Source organism: Mustelus asterias, chromosome 3 (assembly GCF_964213995.1).
Source record: "Mustelus asterias chromosome 3, sMusAst1.hap1.1, whole genome shotgun sequence".
Lineage (NCBI taxonomy): Eukaryota > Metazoa > Chordata > Chondrichthyes > Carcharhiniformes > Triakidae > Mustelus > Mustelus asterias.
In genome coordinates, this window is record NC_135803.1 from 36,521,825 (window position 1) to 36,543,340 (window position 21,516).

General features: G+C 40.9%; 1 protein-coding gene across 3 annotated transcripts in view; it reads left to right on the plus strand.

Moving 5' to 3' along the window:
- The window catches only part of atp13a3 (ATPase 13A3), a 127,977-nt gene that overhangs the window by 25,476 nt on the left and 80,985 nt on the right, over positions 1–21,516 (plus strand). For all 3 annotated transcript variants that reach the window (XM_078207725.1, XM_078207717.1, XM_078207732.1), the window contains exons 2-4: positions 3,439–3,524; positions 6,447–6,620; positions 20,473–20,664. In XM_078207725.1, coding sequence (XP_078063851.1) covers positions 3,474–3,524; positions 6,447–6,620; positions 20,473–20,664 — 417 coding nt within the window. In that variant the 5' untranslated portion in view covers positions 3,439–3,473. The remainder of the gene's footprint in view (positions 1–3,438; positions 3,525–6,446; positions 6,621–20,472; positions 20,665–21,516) is intronic.

The window sequence follows — 21,516 nt, forward strand, 5'->3', positions numbered from 1 at the left end:
AGGATGCAAGACTGGGCGGAGAAGTGGCAGATGGACTTCAACCCAGATAAATGTGTAGTGGTCCATTTTGGCAGGTCAAATGGGATGAAGGAGTACAATATAAAGGGAAGGACTCTTAGTACTGTAGAGGATCAGAAGGACCTTGGGGTCCGGGTCCATAAGACTCTAAAATCGGCCCCGCAGATGGAGGAGGTGGTTAAGAAGGGTATGGTGTGCTGGCCTTTATCAATCGAGGGATTGAGTTTAGGAGTCCGGGGATAATGATGCAGCTATATAAGACCCTCGTCAGACCCCACTTGGAGTACTGTGCTCAGTTCTGGTCGCCTCATTACAGGAAGGATGTGGAAAAGATTGAAAGGATGCAGAGGAGATTTACAAGGATGTTGCCTGGATTGAGTGGCATGCCTTATGAGGATAGGCTGAGGGAGCTCGGTCTTTTCTCCTTGGAAAGACGTAGGATGAGAGGAGACCTAATAGAGGTATATAAGATGTTGAGAGGCATAGATCGGGTGGACTCTCAGGCTTTTTCCCAGGGTGGAAATGGCTGCTATGAGTGGACACAGGTTTAAGGTGCTGGGGGGTAGGTACAGGGGAAATGTTTGGGGGAAGTTTTTCACACAGAGGGTGGTGGGCGAGTGGAATCGGCTGCCGTCAGTGGTGGTAGAGGCAAACTCAATAGGGTCTTTTAAGAGACTCCTGGATGAGTACATGGGACTTAATAGGATGGAGGGTTATAGGTAGGCCTAAAAGGTAGGGATATGTTCGGCACAACTTGTGGGGCCGAAGGGCCTGTTTTGTGCTGTAGTTTTTCTATGTTTCTATGTATGGTTGATGGGTTTATGTATGTGGACCCTTCAGATATTTTTCACCATCATGTACGTCTAACTTAAAGGGACTGACTTGGCGGGGGGGGGCGGGGAGGGGGTGAAAAGTTATCGGGGATAAGCAGGAATGTGAGGTTGAAGTTGCAATCAGATCAGCCATGATCTTATTGAATGGCGAGTGTAGTGGCCTACTCTGTTTAATTCATATGTTTGTATGCATGGTTGTGTATTTCTTGCATGAGGATTTGTAGCCACAGATCTTGCAGGAAAAATTGTCTAGCACTTAAGGCCCTATGGAACCCCACTGGAAATAACCTTCCAGTCACAAAAAAAACTGCCTACCATTAATCTTTGTTTCTTGCATCTGTGCCAATTTTGGGTACCACGGGCTTTTATTTTTCTGATCAATTTGCCAGGTGGAACTTTGTCAAAAGCCTTGCTAAAATCCATGTAGATTACATCAAACATTCTCTCTCATTGATCCAAAATAATGAGATACTAGTCCGCTCTGCTGGATGGTAAGCGTCGTCCTATGTTAAGTGAGAGTGGGTATTCTCAATCAAATTTCTTGACAGGAAATGGAATAGCTAGATTCTAAAATGGCAAATATCTCATTGGTACAGTAAGGTGAAATATTTTGATATCGGGGCAGTCTGTATAAAAATCTGAGGCAGATTTTGATTGGTGCTTACAATTGGGGGATGAAGCAGAAAGGGTTGAGAGCTTCAAGTTTTTAGGTGTCCAGATCACCAACAACCTGTCCTGGTTCCCCCATGCCGACACTATAGTTAAGAAAGCCCACCAACTCCTCTACTTTCTCAGAAGACTAAGGAAATTTGGCATGTCAGCTATGACTCCCACCAACTTTTACAGATGCACCATAGAAAGCATTCCTTCTGGTTGTATCACAGCTTGGTATGGTTCCTGCTCTGCCCAAGACCCCAAGGAACTACAAAAGGTTGTGAATGTAGCCCAAACCATCACGCAAACCAGCCTCCCATCCATTGACTCTGTCTACACTTCCCGCTGCCCCCGCAAAGCAGCCAGCATAATTAAGGACCCCATGCACCCCGGACATTCTCTCTTCCACCTTCTTCCTTTGGGAAAAAGATACAAAAGTCTGAGGACACGTACCAACCGACTCAAGAACAGCTTCTTCCCTGCTGCCATCAGACTTTTGAATGGACTTACCTTGCATTAAGTTGATCTTTCTCTACACCCTAGCTATGACTAACACTACATTCTGCACTCTCTCATTTCCTTCTCTATGAACAGTATGTTTTGTCTGTATGGCGCGCAAGAAACAATACTTTTCACTGTATGTTAATACATGTGACAATAATAAATCAAATCAAAAAATTGATAGAATGAATTTCCAACAATAAAATTGCCTGCAACCTAAACGCATAATTCATGTGTTAAAAATAGTGCGGCATAATGATTCTTGAAAATTTTGTTATTGCATCATTTTCTGCTGGCAGCAATGATTTCTTTCATTTGAATCACTTCCCCTTTTACTTTTCTCCTGCAACAAATAAATTGCTTTTGTTTTGCAATAAAATATGAAGCACTGTGCAAATGAGATTACTGAAAATTCTAGGAAGGGCTTGGTCAAAAAAATAACCTATAGGCCGTCAACTTGCAGATAAAATCAGGTTGACCTCATGCACACGGAACCTGTATCATTGAATTTGTGGAGTTACATGCATCAAGGAATAATGAAGGCTCCATCGGAGTATAATAAGACTGGACTACATCCTTTGTACAAATGTAACAGTTGACTTTTATTGTTTGAATCTTTTAAACAACTTTGCCAAAATGTAATGCTACTATTGTGTTTGCGATGAGTTAAAAAGAAGTAAGAGCAATGTTTCAAAGCAAGCACTTCATTAGTGCTGTGTAGTCTCGGATGCCAAGTGCATTACACACAATCTCAAACTGAGAGTAACGAAACTGCTTGAGCAGCTGAAATATTTTTATATGTAGCTAAAATTATGTAAGTAATTAACCTTCAATTATATTTTTGAAGTATTAACAGTAGAGGTTCAGTATTGCAAAGTTTGTTCCAAAGATTAACTATTGGACTTTTTTTGTTATTAGTGTATTTGGTAGCTGGAGCAGAGGGGTATACATACTGCTGTAAGTTGTGTAACAAATGGGTTGCTGATCGAAATCTATAGTTTAGCCAACAATGTAATAGTTTTTAAAGCTGAAATTGATTATAGTAAACAATGAGATATTGCAGTGTATAAGTGATATTGTTACAACTTTTGACGGATGGAGCAATAGCTATTTTGCTGTTACATGGCATGTGTAATTTGGTTTGATGCTGCCAGTACTGCAGAACCATTTTATTGAATTGTTTCTTACTAATTAACTAAAGATTAGGACATGTTTGAATGAAACACTGATTTTTAATCTTCTAACGGAATAAACATTGTTCTTAAACATGTACAGATTTTATGGTAAGTGTGTATATACATCAGTTTTATAATTTAAAACATGGATCAATTCATTTTCTGCAGTTATCTTATGACACTTCAGTTAACCAATTATGTATTCTTGCATGCTAACACTGCATTATTAATTTTTCTGTATTTCTTTGTTCTAACAGTAATCAAACAGGAGAAATCGGATTTGTGAAACAAAATGGCTAAAGAAGAAAATAATTTTATCAACAAAGGGAACGAAGATGAAATGGTAAAAAAAAGTGTTTTATGAGTCAGGTTCTGCTTTTTTGCCTTCCTTTTTCCAGTTCACTCATTTTTGAAATCTATGAAACAATGTATACGTTTTAGTTGATTTGATTATAAATCAACAATTTAAAGTTCACAGTTGTGCACTTTTTAGCCTGTAATTTCACTGGCTTTTCAAACTTTTATCTTCTGAAAGGCTTCAATATAAACTTGTGATTTTGAGGTATGTGCGTATAGTACAAAAATATTTGCTTAGTGATTAAATTAGGTTTGTCAGTTGGTTGTGAGGGCTAAAATTTTTATTCTCTAAGTTTCAGTATAACCTAATTACAAGGCGGAACAGTTCACAACTTAGAGTGTTAGACAAGGAGGAAGAGGTAGAGGAGATAATGGAAGGGGAGAGGTAGCTGTTTATGTTGCATTGTTTGTATGTTATTTGGAGACGAAGAGACATTGGGCCCGATTGGCGCGAAATGGCGGTAAAGTTGGGCATCGGGCCTCTGCCGCGATCCGCACCCGATTCCGAGTGGATCGCGCCTTTACCAACGGCCGATTCGGGCGCCGTTCCGGTGCGCGCCCAAATCGGCCGGCGCGACGATTTAAATGCATTTGCATGCATTTAAATCGACTTAATGAAGCGCGCGCCCAACTTTACCATCAATTCCCCCTTTACCAGCGTTCGGCCCAATTCGCGTCCGCGCCTTTACCGACCTGATAAATAAAAGTCCAACTTGTACTTTTATTTGGCAGGGGAATCGCCAAGGCCCACCCTTCGCGAACAGCCCCCCCCCCCCCCCCCTCCCCGGGGATCGGACCCCTCTGGGAGGTAGCCCCCTCTCCCCCGGGATCGGACCCCTCTGGGAGGCAGGCCCCCCCCCCCCCCCCCCCGGGATCGGACCCCTCTAGGAGGCAGGCCCCCCCCGGCAGAGCACACCCCTAACCTACCTCGATCGTGGTCTCCCTCCACCATCCTTCCCGCTCACCTTCAGTCCTTCGACAGCCTGCAGCACGTTCCTGGACACTGACTTCGAGCCACGGCTGAAGTGACCGGGTTCACACAGGTCCGTTGGCATCTGCCAGAGGAGGGGGGGGCGGGCCCAGTTGGAACTCTGGTGGGGGGGGGGGGATGAGGAGAGGGGGCAGGCCCATATCACCCTCTTGAGAGGGGGGTGTGACGAATCATCCCCTAGCGGGGGTGGGGGAGGAGAGGGGGTGTGATGGATCATTCACTGGTACACTACCAGCCACAGCCATCTCTCCCGCTCTCTCACACCTGCAGGGAAGAGTAATCTGTGGCTGGTAGTGTATCAGTGATGGTGCCAGGAGGGATCGGCCGTATACAAGCAGCGGTACCCCCCCAACCAGCGGATGAGACGTCACACTCCCTCTCCACGCCCCCCCCCCCCCCCCCCGCCGCCCCCCCCAGGGAATGAGGAATGAGACGATGTCACACCCCCTCTCCACGCCCCCCCCAGAGAATGAGGAATGAGACGTCACACTCTCTCTCCCCCCCCCCCCCCCCCCCGGAATGAGACATCACACCCCCTCTCCCCGCCCCCAGAGAACGAGACGTCACACTCCCCCCCCCCCCCTTCCGACCAGAGGATGAACGACAGAGAGGCTCTCTCCGCTCTCTGCTTTTTGTTTTGCGCCCGGGCGCGTTCTGTCAGATTCTTCCCGAACTCCGCATGCGCAGTTCGGCGCTCTGACAGATGTAAATGCACTAGGCCCCGCCCACTAGACCCGCGCCCAAAAAAGGCATATGGGGGCGCTGGAGCACGGCTGCCGGGCGTGGGTCTGATTTACGGCCGCACCCGGCACTTAGTCCCGATTTGGTAAAATCAGCCCCATTGTTTGAGTTCTTATTTATGAAACTTTAGTCATATGCTTATAGTTCATCTTAGTGCTACAAAAAGGCAACTATTTGTGATGGTACATATATAATTAAGTTGTTTCTTAGACGGTTTATGTGGCTCTTTTCTTTTCCAAATTAACTCCAGATTTTGGAGCTGGGGAGAAAGGGAGCAGGACACCTGGATCCAATGGCAGCTCACCTCCCACCCAACTCCATTGATGTCCCAGGACTGGGGCTCAGCCTCTCCAAACTGAGGAAGAGGCCCAGGCTCCAAGCCTAGGTGCAGCCTTGGGCTGGGAGTTGGCCAGAGGCTTGGGTTTTTGAGTGACTGTTCTGTGCTGATTTGGTGGTGAGACAGAATAGGAAAGAAATGAGAGAAAGAAAAAAGAATGTGGGAAAGGAGAGAGAGAAAAAGACAGGGAGAGAATGGGAAAAAGAAGATAGAGAAGCTATGCTCCTCTTTGAAACACAAACTCAGCCATCACAAATCAGTAAGTGAGCTGAACATTTCTGCATTCTCTCTTTTTAAAAAAAGGTGTGTTTTTATGTGTGTGTGGCCCACAGGAGTTGCCCTTCGTAAGAAAATGGTTCCTCATGACTTGCACACCAACCTCCTATATCTTGTACACTGGACATTGGCTCTTGGCTGCATATCTTTTTGGAAGCAAATTTGTGGGAAATCCTGACCCCTTAAAAGATAATTTTGCATTAATTTTGATTAATTGTACTCTTGAAATCATATTTTTAAAAAAGATTTATTTATCATTCAACTCAATCAAGCAACTGCCTTTTTTATTGCTTTTAGCTATCATGCTAAATCAATTATAGCTCAAAGTTTTACTGCAAACATGCAATGCATATGAATTGTTGTGAATTTAATCTCTTGCCATTAAGCTGTTTGCACTTACTTTTTATGTACATCATTGCACCGTGTTTGATCAGACATATTCTCAAGCAGTAATATGCAGCACATACAAACAAATGGACAGTATGTTAATGTTTAAAATAGAATAATGTACTTTATTAGCAAAGGAAAGTCTTGTTACCGAATACTGATGGTTTTTGTTGCAGGAGATTTATGGTTATAAACAATGTGTTTGGAAGCTGGTTCTAGTGGCAATTGGTGTTATCTGCAGTGGTGGTTTCCTTCTCCTGCTGCTTTACTGGATGCCTGAATGGAGTGTGAAGGCAACATGCACCCAAACGTGTCTTAAAGAGGCTGAAGTTGTGCTTTTGAGGACCACAGTAAGTATGCAGCTAGTAAAAATGTATTGCCATCTTTGTATTTGTATTTTGTATTTTAGATAATAGATTGCCAATGCAGAATCTTTTTCAAAGATAAAAATCACCACAACTAAAGTTTAATTGTCATCAGAGCATTTTCCAATAAGTGACAATTGTTATTAATGCCACGTTTAGCTTATACTGATTACAATTATTTTTGCAGCAGTACAAGTAGTGAGAGTGGTATTTCATTGCCTCCTTGCATCTCTGTTGAGAGTTATTTGAAGGCTGTCGATACACACATTCAGATATTTGCACAAAATGTGATTTTTTGGATCTAGCTTGCTCACAATTTTGCTTGTGAATTTAAAAGCAAAACAGCACTTCCATCAGTAGAAAGTATGCAGTTGACAATTATGAAAAGGAAAACTTTGCTTGCAGTGCGGTTATATTTCTGTTGGAGTAAATTGAAACTTGAGACTGAGATTGGGTTATAAAATATACAGGAGCGATTACTGGTTTGTGAAGTCGGTCCTCAAGATGATAAAGGTTTACATCAAGGTTTTGACACTAGGCAGAGAAGCCATGTCCTGACTTAGCTTTGTGTAGATAAATTCTGATCTTTGGATGGCTGGCTGAGTCTGGAGCAAAATTTCAGTCAGGAAGTCTTGATTTTGTACTGTGAGATTCAGTCTGAGAGGATAATGAACACAGCCCTCCATGGAAAGCCAGGGAAATTGATAGAGTTAAAAGATCTTGTGAAGCACCACTGCAAACAACCTCAAAGAAATATGCCTTGTTTGTACCTAAACTTTCCTTCCCTGAATATCTTCTATTGCTCCATTACTCTTTACCCTGCAATCTACAGCAGTCTACCTCTGTTGGATCCATTCATAAATTGCTGTATTCAGCTCTTTCCCAGTTGAGCATATTTATCATTGCTATTTTCTGGCCCCTTCCCATAAACTGAATTGTGTTAAGGTCGCTGTTAACTGGATTAGAAGTTCTCAACCTTAAATCAACCAGTCCTAGGGGTCTGCCCAAAAATAATCAGAGCACTTGCAGAATGTGGGCTTTAATCTATCTGCCTGCATCTCTTTTTATGCTGAATTTCTAAACCAGTCTTGACTATATTAACCATTTGATTCAACCAGTGACCAGTACAAGTACAAGAAAGCTCACAGTTGTAACATGTCAATAAACCCCTCACCTGAACCTTGACCTGGTGCCCATTTCCCTCACCCTGAACTTCAACTTCATGTCCAGCACCCATAACAAGCTTCACATTAAGTAAAAAAGCATGTATGTTTATTGTATAATTAATTTTTATATTGAAAAATATGTGTTGCAGGGGATCGGTAGAATTTTGTGTATCAGAGCATTTGGAGTGTGCCAGAAGGGTACAGCAGTTGAGAAACCTCTAAGTTAGATGTTCTCCTACTGTAACACGTCTCAATTACCCTACTTAATTTCTCAGAACAAGATTCAGCGATGCCTCCTTCCTTGGAGGGCTAGATTGGGAACATTCTCTAATGCATATGTTAGAAATTCCACACTTTCCTTACCTTAACACTTTTCCCAGTATGTATTGGGTAATTAAGATCTTCTAATATTATTAGGTGCCTTTGAAATTTGTCAAAAAATTTACTTATTCATCTCCTTCTCACTGGAGCTTTATGCAAAATGGCAGCATCTGCTGCCAGTGCTGTGCATGCGCAGTTCTACTGTCTCTCCACCATGTGTATTGTTTTAGCATAGTTCTGGATTTGAGTAAAAAATAGGATCAAGTGACACACTGTACAGAAATTAATGGAAATTTTCCCCAATTTATCCTCATCACAGATGGAACGAATTTTCCGAACTTGGAGGGGGCTAGTAGCGGGTGTAGGGTGGAGGGGTCTTGGTTTGTTTAAAGCTGTGGCATTGATACATTTAGATGTTTAATTCGCAAACATTCTCTACAGGTTGTTTATGATTATTTAACTCATCACATTACATTTATGCATTTTGCAATATAGGATATTAATGTTTGTGTTGTTTCTCCTTTTCAAATTTAAGTTAATTATGAATCAAGTCTGTCGCAATTATTCAATACTAAATATATTGTAGCGCACCATCTTGTTTGTCTGGAACATATTGTAACATAATTATATCCTCTGTGTAATTAGGCCATTCCGACTGAGCAGAGTGCTGTCTATGCAGATTATTGTGCATGCGCAGATGGCCATTTTTCATTGGCAAGAGCCACAGTAATGTAACAGCAATGTAACAGCTCCCTCTCTGTTTCTTAACTCAGGCCAAATAGTTTCAGTCCTGGAACTGCAACTTCATGCTTAAATAATATTGCCATTGCCATACCCTCTCCTCCTTTTGTTTTATATCATGTCTGAATGTTGAGAAACTATTCTTGGCCTTATATGAACTATAATCCCATGTGGCAAGTTGTGCCTTCAGCTAATTAACCTTATTAGTTGCACTAAAGATATTGATGCGCATACTCACATTTGTTTCTTGCACATTTTGGGATTTTTCTAATTTTACTATTATATATGTCTCTCTGTCCTTTGATATCCTTGCCACCCCTTATTGCAATTTTCTGATTCCCCTCCTTGCCAAATATATTTACGCCCTTCCAGGCAGTGCTAGTTAACGTATCAATGTATTAATGCGTCAATGTGAACATTGATTTCAGTTCTGTTTAGGAACAACCTGTTCATCTTGTACATGTGCCCCTTCCAACGATACATTTATCTGCCTGCATTGTCTTCCTGTTTCTATACACATTAGCCTGTAGCACTGAGTAGCTGTGAGGTTTCTAAATCTTTGCAATCCATTTTTTATCAATCCTTTTTGAAATCTGTTCTCTAGCTCCTGAAACTCCATGAAGGATATCCATGCTTTTTCTTCTATGGCCTGTAGTCTTGATTTGTGGTAGATTAATTTAAAAAGTTTGTCACTTTTTTCATAATAGCTCGCAAATTGTGGTCAGTAGCAAGGAGAGGGCGCTAGTTGCTGGCTTCAAAGATTTAGTGAGCTCTAGAATGTTGATTTCCCTTATTCCAATGTGATTTATACCGGCTGCCAGCGATTTATGATGTTCAGCAATGTAGAATGACCAGTCAATCCGATTGAAGAATTCCCATAGCTAGCAAACAGGAAGTAAAGAACACAGATTATACTTCACTTTTAATCATCATACAGAAAGCAAAAGAAGAATTCAAACATACACACTGGGTTAAGGTAGGCAAAATATGATCAGTGTTTAAAAAAAACAACACCCACTTTTAAAATATTTATCTGAGGAAATAACACACCACATTTGTAAAAGTTTATTTTCCGAGTAAGAGATTGTTCAATAATTCCCACTCAATATGCTGTGAAAAATTCAGTTACATCTCATTCAACAAGACATGACATTTTCAATGATTTATACAGCGAAAATAGCATTCAAAGTTCAAGTTCATATCAATTCATTGATTCTGTGTTGATTGCATCTGTAAAATTGCAACTGTAAAAGTTGCAACAGCTCACCTTGTAGAGCAGTAGGCATACTCCTACTTACCTTCACAAATGTACGCAGATTTCAAGAAGAACACAGGTTACAAAATATATCTTATGCTATAATATTTTCAGTAAATACAGTTTCTGTAAACCAACAGGCTCACTGTCGTCAGACGCACCCCACTCTGGAACGAAGTTACAGATGCTATCTCATCAAACTTCTATGGATTCCTCCTCAAATTCCCACAGATGATTATTCAAACGCCATTCTCAAAAACTCACCCTAGAACCTTGTTCCAAACAATGCTTTCTCTCAGCTGTTTTCAGCAAGGATCCACTTCCAGGATTTCCAACCCTCCTTTCAATATGTCTCTGTCTTGAATTGCCATGTGCATTTAAGCTTTTACATGTTCTCTCAGGTACCCAGCCATCAATAGAACACTACTGCTTCACATGCTGTAATAAGGTCATCAATCTTTGGGTTGCTTCTGATATCTGGCTTCTCTTTAGCCAATTTTACCAGGTCTGCACTTTTCACCTCTCTCTTTAACTTCAAAGAACAGTAGCTTGTTCATATTCCGGTCCCCTTTTGTTCATTTGATGTCAGTCTTCCTGGAACGTCTCTTATTCTCCTCTGGTTTCTAGAACTGTTCTTTAGTTTCAGGGACTTGTTCTCTTGCCCATTGCTCCATTTTATTGCTTCTGCTACTGTGAGAGCTGATGTGGAGATGCCGGCATTGGACTGGGATAAACACAGTAAGAAGTCTCACAACACCAGGTTAAAGTCCAACAGGTTTATTTGGTAGCAAAAGCCACTAGCTTTCGGAGCGCTGCCCCTTCATCAGGTAAGTGGGAGTTCTGTTCACAAACAGGGCATATAAAGATACAAACTCAATTTACAAAATAATGGTTGGAATGCGAGTCTTTACAGGTAATCAAGTCTTAAAGGTACAGACAATGTGAGTGGAGAGAGCGTTAAGCACAGGTTAAAGAGATGTGTATTGTCTCCAGTTAGTGAGATTTTGCAAGCCCAGGCAAGTTGTGGGGGTTACAGATAGTGTGACATGAACCCAAGATCCCGGTTGAGGCCGTCCTCATGTGCGGAACTTGGCTATCAGTCTCTGCTCAGCGACTCTGCGTTGTTGTGTGTTCAATGAACACCGCTCGACAATCACCAGGCAAGAGTGTTCTGTTCCTATTGGGGAACACTTCAGCGGTCATGGGCATTCGGCCTCTGATCTTCGGGTAAGTGTTCTCCAAGGCGGCCTTCACGACACACGACAACGCAGAGTTGCTGAGCAGAGACTGATAGCCAAGTTCCGCACACATGAGGACGGCCTCAACCGGGATCTTGGGTTCATGTCACACTATCTGTAACCCCCACGACTTGCCTGGGCTTGCAAAATCTCACTAACTGTCCTGTCTGGAGACAATACACATCTCTTTAACCTGTGCTTAACGCTCTCTCCACTCACATTGTCTGTACCTTTAAGACTTGATTACCTGTAAAGACTCGCATTCCAACCATTATTTTGTAAATTGAGTTTGTGTCTTTATATGCCCTGTTCGTGAACAGAACTCCCACTTACCTGACAAAGGGGCAGCGCTCCGAAAGCTAGTGGCATTTGCTACCAAATAAACCTGTTGGACTTTAACCTGGTGTTGTGAGACTTCTTTCTGTGAGAACTGCCATCCTTCTCACTACCTAGCTCCAATTGCCTTGGGTCCAGTTAAAATTAAACTCAAAAGTCCTTCCTAACCTAAAGATGGCCCCTAGTTGCTAATCAACAGCTCCATCCTTCTTTACATTTGTTTGCTTTCCACGTCATAAACTATTTAAGCACAATGCAAGCACAGTCTGAAATTAAACAAAAACCCCCATACGTGCAAGCACTTTTGTTTAACATGAATCTAATTCGAATTTTCACCCTTACACAGAAATATTAAATTAAACTCACTTAAATCTATACCTTATTTCTAACATCCAACAATACAAGCATAGATTACTTAAAACTGCCCATGCTTTCTGACAATACGCCCACACAGAATTGAGAATGCATGGCAAATGATGAACAGAAATGGGTCCTTTGGCAAAAAGAATGAAGTTTCAAGCTAAAAGTTGCAACATTTGCAAAATATTTGTTAAATAACTATGCTGCAGCAAGGGAATTTAGTGTTAGTGAAAAACTGGTGCATGAATTGAAAAAGGAGGGATCTGTCCTAAAGAAGATGCCCAAGACTAAATGCACCATGGGAATAGCAACCAGCTACTGGTCTGATCTTGAGAAGCATGTACCAGAATGTTAATGGTGTCACCATGTATATGCACTTAAGAGGGACAAATCAAAGCCGGAGTCTGGTAAAGATTAAAGAGCACCAGCTAGTTGTTGTAGCCACTTTATGGAATGAAAGTGTCTAGTGTTTTGGTGGAAGACCATGATATCTAAATTTGCTATTTTCCAACAATTCTTCTTCAGATAGTGGCACAAACATGAGCACCCATTATGCCACATCAGCAACATGGATGAAACACCCATTCATTTCAATATGTCCAGCAGTGGAAAGACTTGAAAACAATTCTAATGAAAACCATAGGAAGATGAGATTCACGGTGGTTCTAGCCTTCATGCCTGAGGGAACAAAATTAAAACCTACAGTAATTTTAAATGTAAAACCATGCCAAAAATCAAGTTCCTAGCAGGAGTTTTTGTGCATGTTCATGACAGTGGTTTGTTGAATGAGGGTGGAATGAAGTTGTATATTGCTAACGTGTAGAATAAGTGGCCTTGTGGCTTTTCCACAGAATGCAGCTTATCAGTATGGGGCATATTCAAATCCCATATAATCAAAGACATCAAAATGCGACTGTGAAAAAATAATACCCAAATTACAGTTTAACCTGGTGGGTCTCATGTCTGTAATTCAGCCTTAAGATTCAAGGATCATGTTCATGTTGAATGGAATAGGTGGATGGCTGATGGAGAAAAAAACCTTCTCGTAAAGTGGAAATACGTATCCTGCACCACTTGAAGTTTTGTCGTCAAATTGTGGGATGCTTTAAAGTGCAAATTGTTATCGGATTGTTCACAAAAACAGATGGCGGGGAGGGGAGTGGGGTGATGTAAGCGCGAAGTGGCTGCATTTTTGCAATCTCTGGCGCCACTCATTTTTTCGTCTTTTTTTATCCTGATGCACAGTCCATAATTATTTGATCCTGATGTGTATAATCTGTACTATGTTCCTGGAAGATCCTGGCTAAATTTTGGCATTGGGGAGTTGAGTTAAATCAAGAAAATCCTTGTTTGATTGAAGCAGTCAATTACGGCTGGGGTGGGGTCCACTTCATTGTGTCAGTTTCGCTGGTGAGCAGGCCTACACTTCGGTAGTGCTGTAAGCATCGAGATGAAGGCTGTCATTGTGAGTGAAGCTGTGGATGATGGTCATGGCTTATTGGCACAGATTATTGGTGTTCACATTGATGGACCGTGAGATATCTTAAAGAGACTGGATGAAGTGGAGAAGAAAATTCTGCAAGTTGAGAGGTCAGTTTCCTCAGTTGGGGCTCAGCTTCATCCTTGGAAATCCTGCTGAATGGTATGTCGACATCCTGGTTGATTCAGGGAAATGGGGCCAGAGAAGAAGTATCCATGTGCCAGGTCTCCCGAGGAGAGCTATGGCTGAATTGCCAACCAAATTTGAGAACTGGCTGCCATGCTTTCACAGTTTCAATTTGAAGGCTGGGTGTTTCAAGTTCGAAGGCAGTCATTGTATCCGGTCTTGGCGACCTGGGGTTGTTTGAAGACTCCGATCACTGATCTTGTGTTCATCGAGGATGGCTAGAGGCGTTGGATGCAATGGGTCTTTGCCACCCGCCAGAGCCTAGGTTTCTCTTTACCAGGACTTGGGGCAACGACATGGTGGAGGTGCAAAGGCTTCGGTGAAATTCCCTCGCCCCCACCTCGCGCTCCCTTGCCCCCAGCTGTGATTGGAGGAGTAGGTCCATGCAGAATCTGCCATTTGAATTTACCTGTTTGACTGGCATTATGAAAACTGGCCCCAGAGGGCTGCATAGAGAGGCTTCATTGCAAATTGTACAAGTTGGCTCTTTGATAAGAGCCATGAACAGGCTGCAAAATGTTTTTATTTGTAATTCCACCTTCATGTGGCCAGCAAGTCTAACAGTCATTGTTATTTAAGTTTAAATTTTATTTATTGGTGTCGCAGTAGGCTTGCATTAACACTGCAATGAAGTTACTGTGAAAATCCCCTAGTCGCCACATTCCGGCACCTGTTCAGGTGCACTGAGGGAGAATTTAGCATGGCTAATGTACCTAATCAGCACATCTTTCGGACACTTCAATGGAAAGTCCTCCAAGGGCATTTACAATTTAATGCCATTCTAGAGGTTTGCCCAGATGTGTCTATCCTTGTCTGTACAGAAACAACAAAGAAGTCACCTGATCCTCTGGAGTTCATTTTTTTCAAGGTAAATTGTCCATATCCTATGTTCCTTTAAATAGTAAAAATGTCTATCGTTTTCATGCATTCACAGGTAAGTGACTCAAGCATGACAGGACACACGCAGATTAAGTTTAATGCAGAGAAGTTGTTCAGTCTTCACAGGATTATTGTGTCTAATTCTGGACACCAGACTTTAGGAAAGATGTGAATATATTAAGAAAGGGTGCAGAAAATATTAATGAGAATGGTTCTGTGGATGAGAGACCTCAGTTAAGTGGATATATTAGCAAAACTGGGGCTCTTCTACTTAGAGAAGGGAAGGTTGAGAGGGGCTTTGATGGAGGTGTTCAAAATCATGAGGCAAAGAATCCTACAGTGCAGAAGGAGGCCACTCGGTCCATTGAGTCTGCACCAATCACAATCCGACCCAGGCCCTATCTCCATAACGCCATGCATTTACCCTGACACTAAGGGGCAATTTAGTCCCCCTGACACTAAGGGGCAATTTAGCAGGACCAATCCACCTAACCCGCACATCTTTGGACTGTGGGAGGAAACCGGAGCACCCGGAGAAACCAATGCAGACACTGGGAGAATGTGCAAACTCAACACAGACAGTGACCCAAGCTGAGAATCGAACCTGGGTCCCTGGCGCTGTGAGGCAGCAGTGTTAAGCACTGTGCCACCATGCCGCCAATCTGGACAGAGTGGATAGAAAGAAGCTATCGCTTTTGGCGGAAGGGTCGAGAACCAGAGGGTGCAAATTTAAGGTGATTGACAAAAGAACTAGAGGCAACATAAAAATAAACATTTTCTAGCAGCAGGTAGTTTGGATCTGGGATGTGTTGGCTGAGAGTGTTGTGGAGGCAGATTTAATGGTGGCTTCCAAAAAGAAATTGGATAATTATCTACACAGAAGAAAATTGCAGTGCTATGAGAAAATGGTGGGGGAGTAGGACCAGCTGAGTTGCTCCTCCAGAGAATCAGCACAACAGGATGGATCAAATGGTGATCTCCTGTGCTATAACCATCCTATGTCATGGGCAGAATTGCTTGTTATAAATTGAACACAGTTGAGAATTTTTAATGTTTTAGTGTATTATAAACAACCGAAGTAAAAATTAGGTTAATCTAGATGGCTCATTTTCTTGATTAGTGCACTTTATTACTAAATATTGCTAAATTTTGTGATACTGTGTTTCTAAAATGAACGGAATATAACATTCTGTGGGATCCTTCCTTGGAACAAGAGTGAACATTACCTCATGAGGTTTTGGAGCTTGTAACTTGAAGTACACAGTGAAGTAAACGGGAAACACATGGCACAGTGGTTAGCACTGCTGCCTTACATCGCCAGGGACCTGGGTTCAATTCCGGCCTTGGATGACTGTCTGTGTGTAGTTTGCATGTTCTCCCCGTGTCTGTGCACATTTCCTCCAGGTACTCCGGTTTCCTCCCACAGTCCAAAAATATACAGGTTAGGTGAATTGGTCATGTTAAATTGTGCCTTAGTGTCCCAAGATGTGTAGTTTAGAGATACTAGTGGGGTAGATAAGTGGGTTTACGGAGATAGGGCCTGGGTGGGATGCTCTGTTGGAGAGTTGGTGCAGACTTGATGGGCTGAATGGCCTCCTTCTACACTGTAGATATTCTGTGATTTCATTGATTTATCCCAACTAGTTAATGAGTTTGTCCCTAGACAAAATGTAAAATGTGTACACACCTATCTCTGCCTTAAGAAACTTACGTGTAGGCAGTCCTTGATTATACTATTTAACTTTATGTTTTCGTCACATTTTATTGTAAAATTATGTTCATATTTATAATTGATTTCATCAGTGTAAAACTATCATGCTGCATGTTGGCTGCTTGGTGGATTCCAGTCCAATCTGTAAAATGTCTCTGAAAAATCTGAGAGCCACTTTTTTCTTTGGTCAAAATGCTTCCATTAGGGAAAGAGTATAATTGATGCAGTGTGACAGGCTTACACAGGAAATTTCCATTACAAATGGAATTTATTATGGGAATAGTGTGCACCAATTTGAGCTTTTTAATTTAAATAGGAATGTAAGGTTTGGAAATAGGAACTGAGTTGCATCCTAATTCAATTATTTATTTGAGCTAACATGAAGTGCACACTTGATCTTAACTTGCTATATATGCTCCAGAGGAGATTGACTATCATCTTATTGAAAACCTTCTGTTGCAGTTCCCTGTTTTCAAACTTTATTTTCCGATGCTATTTCATTGGTCACGTTTTTTGCATTAGCTTTTCCTGTTACACATTCTATTCAATTGTAAATTGACAATTGTTTTCATTATACAATTATGGTTTGGGACCACAAGGTGGCTCTGTGCACCAAATTACATCACTTCCCTCGCCCTGCTGCCACCTTGATTAAGTTTTACATATAAAAAGCAACTTCAAGATTATACTATCTTCTAAAATTACTGTTTGAAAGCTTCCAATTATTAGAAATAATATAAATGTTTTTTTTAAACACTGTTAAATAACACCCTGCCACAGCTGATTATCTTCATCACTAATGGTAATGTTAGTCTGTTTGTAAACAAATCACCTCAAAAATTCATGGACGGATTTCAACTAAACTTGGTACACAGGTGGGTATGCCCCAAGAAAGAAATGATTAGTTTTTTGGCAAAGGTGTGGATTCTGAATTTCTTATAAGGGTCTATTAATTTTGGGAGATAGAAATAATTGACTTTTGTTTAGAGGAGTGTTGTTTTTTTCTTACAATGATTGTTTTAGAATGTTATGGATTGTCTCAACTGTTGTGGTGGAACTGCCGCAACTGTTAGAACCAAAAGTAAAGTTTTCAATGCAGGTTGTTGGATGCGGATTGACCTGAAACCTCTCCAGTAAGATGGAAACTCTTAATGAAAAGATTTATTTTTCGGACTTGGTTGTTGCAGGGCATCAATAAGGCAGGGAAAAACATGGTCGAAGTATGTGCTCTACTGAGTGTCCTCTTCACTTGGTCTTTGATTTCATAATGATGGCCAGCAGCTTTTGTCACCTTTCCTAGCATTATGACCACTCATCATTCTCCATTTCTTTCCAGTCTGTTCTCTGCCCTTCACTGATTTTTGATGTTGATGTCCATCTGCCTCAATCTTGAGGTCAGTGGGAAGAGGTTAGGGACCAGGGAAGCCCTGCAGCTCTCCCCATTCAGGCCTTGGGCAGGGAAGGGAGGTTGGGGTGGAGATTGTCTTTCCCAATTAGGCTCTCATGCCACCCCCTCCTCTTTCTCTCTCACCAACTCCCCCCCTGGGAACTCCTCCTATCCGTGTTGACACCCCCTGGCACCTGGAGTCCATCTGACGAAGGAGCAGCGCTCCGAAAGCTAATGGTACTTGCTACCAAATAAACCTGTTGGACTTTAACCTGGTGTTGTTAAAACTCTTACTGTGTTCACCCCAGTCCAACGCCGGCATCTCCACATTTAGAATATTGACTCATAGGACTGCCTGTAGTCCCAACAGTGACCACCGCTTGATCAGCAGCTCTCTGAGGTGGGACTTCAACCAAAGGTGAGGGACAGCAGTCTCACCTCCAGTCATTTAACGCTTCTTGGAATTTGGAATCTGGTCTGTTTTCCTATTCCAGCATTTGTGCAGAATTCTTTTGACATATATTGGAATATAAATTTGTGACTTGCAGTTCTCTCCCTGATGGTTAATTTTAATTTTCTCAAGTCATATTTTTAAATGCAAAGCCCCAATGAAAATATATTTGTGAAATTAAATTAACTTTTTAAATGAGCTTAATTGGTTTTAACTGTCCTTTCAGACTGGTCAAAAATTATCCTCTTTTTCTGATGGCTAAAGAGAACGCTAAATAAATTCAGATTGGGCACTGCAAATCCATAATACAGAAACACTCAATTCAACATTAATTTGGCTTTGTCACCAGGGCATCTTCAAGAATGATTTATGTGAATTATTGGTATTATTGGACAATATAAAGAGATATTTCTTCTGTGCGGAGAATAAAACTTCAGTGCTTGAATTTAACTTTGGGTTTAAAAGTGTAATTTAGTCGCAGAGGATAAATCTTTATTCCCAAAAAGGTAAAATGTAAAAATTTATCTTGTCATATTTGTGCTTTCTATAATTGAAGCTTTGTTCCTCAAATGTATTGCATAAAATGTAAACTTGTGAACAAAATTTAGTTTTCTTTGTCATGAATTTTGATTATGCTTTAACCACTGTAAATTGCTGTGCCCTCATTTCCTAATAATTTTGCTGTCAGCTATTATGAGGTTACAGTCTTATGACACTAGGTGACTGTTGAGCAAATTTCTGAATTCCTCATCTTGTGTACTGAAATCAGTTGTGTTAATTGATTGTACATGGACAGTGCTTGTGAAATTTACCGTCTGATTAATATTGCTTAACTTACAAATTTATTTTTCACACTCTTCTTCTTCTCACAATTTTACAAGGTAAAGTAGTGTATAAATATTTTTAACAGCAACTCCAATGTTGGGTGTTGCTGTTGGCCTGTAATGACGCATGTTATGCTGGCATTTTACCCAGAATTAACCAAAGTGACTCCAGAAAATCAGATTATCACAACTTTTCTCCAGCTAATTTCAAACAAAAAATAAAATTTAGATAATTGCATATTATGGTTAAATATTTAACAATTTATATTTGCATTTATCCATTGAAATGTATTTTGTACCTTTCAAATGTCTAGCTTAAGTTTGATATTCTTATCCAGGGCTGTAACTATATTATCTATATGCAGTGGTACATTCTGAACATCTGAAGTGTATTCAGTTTCCTGGTTACATTTCGAGAGCTGAACGGCATGAATATTTTTCCTAAATTTTTAGCGCTTTTCCTGTCCTGTTATTTTCCTAACTAATTTGAAGGCAAATTTCTAGTAGTGCCATTCTGAATTGAACAAGGACATTGAATGGCTTCATTAACTCACTCATGCACCGTTTTGCAACATCAAATTGCTGTACCTCTGAAATATGGAGTTATAATATACTTGATCTTGAAGTTGGAGATTTTGTTCATGCAGTATATTAAATTTATTGAGAATATGAAGGTGAAGATTGAACTTAGATTCGAATTTCATGCAGTGATAAATAAAGAATGAACCTACATTTGTATGACACCTTTCAAAAACACAAGATATCTCAAGGCTTTACAGCCAGGAAAATATGCAGCAGATTAGAAAGTTAGACTTTTTTTGCGTCAATATATTTTGGCCACAAAGATGCTGCAAGTTGGATGCAACAGGGCATCTGGGTTCTTGTTGAACAATGGGACAAACATTGGATCTTGTTAATCAATGAGATTAAAGAATTGAGAAAGAGGCTGTGCTAGAATGGGTGAATTCAATACCAACTCTGATACAGAAAGGAAGAAAGGTTAAATTCCAGGGAGGAATAAAGAGCTAAAGGAAAGTAAGGAAGAATATTATTTTTTAAATCTAAAACATTTCACAACCTGAATGAATAAAACTCCACATTTAAAATTGTTTTCTTCCTGGGCATGAGAGATTGATTGGAAATCATTAATAATTACTACAGAGTCGAAAGAGTATTTACACGATTGGATTTAAGACTTTATTTCATAGCATTTTAATGGACAATTCATGTGCAACTGTAGCAATCTCATGAAAATCACAGAAGTTTCCATTAAGCTAATAGTAGAATGTTGCAATTCAGCCAGAAACTTGTGGAATATTGCAAGTCATGAGGTATATCTTTCTCTCTAGAAGCTGTCCATTGGGATATTGATAGCAGCGTGCATTGTTTAGGTGCAGTTACTTTTTCAGTAAAATTTGGTCTAAATTTGGCATGTAATTTAATGTGTGTCACAGCTTCAGTTTTTAGGTCACAGCTTTTGAAAACTATCTTCTTTGTTTCAGGATGAATTTAAGACATGGTTTCGGGCAAAGGTTTACAAATTACTTTCTCCTGGGACAGATCCAATGGAGAATTTGGAACCCCGGCTTAGTAAATCTGTGGGAAATGGACATGGAAACCTTGCAGCTGGACATTCTGTCGATCGCAGTAAAGCACTACTTCTAGGAAAAATACCAGAGACCGAAGCAGTGCTGGTAAGAGGTTGTAGAATTATTTATATTGTAGCACAGATGTCAATTGTGCCCAGACAACTTGTGTTAATTCTTGAACTAAAGTTATCTACTGTAATCAAATTTCCTTGCCCTATTTATCCTTGTGTATTCCTTTTCAGTACTTATTGTTGTCTCTGCTTAATAGTCACTAAAGCGTTCTATGTTTCAAAAATCCCCTGGAAAAGTTCCACTATCTGCATTCTTTATCCTTCTAGTAAGAATCATCTTATTGCTGCTTCTTAAACCAGTTGGAACAATGTTTTAGTATTTGCCTTCAAATTCTCTATGAATTGTTGAAACTTCTATTACGTGTCTTGTGAGAAGTCTTTGTTCAGAGCTTTAATCTCTTATTCCTGATATCCCTAGAGTGGACTTTCATTGTAACCACAAGATCATAGGATGGTTCCACTATCCCACCCAAAATTGAGTGCATATAACAGTGGAGTACTCCCTGCTGTGGCTTAGCTAGTAGCTCAAAGAAATGCAATATTGCTTCCTGAACTCTTATAGTTAGTACCCATATGTATAAAATCCCAAATTTCAATTGTCTTTTTACACCTTTTAAAAAAATTTTATTCTCATTGTCATGGAGCTATATGTCACCATTCATTTAAATACTATTAGCAGACCAGGGACTGAATTCTCCGAGCCCACTAGCATCTCCCACCCCGTCAGAATGTTTCACTCTAGCGGGAATTACTATAGCTCCCCACTTTCGGGGAACTAGCGGGACAACCCCGCTGGAGTGAAGGGGGGGGGCAGTTGGAGCCTCCCAGGGGGTCGGGTGGTGGGGGTTGGTATCCCTTGGGCATGGGCACCCTGGCAGTGCCAGTC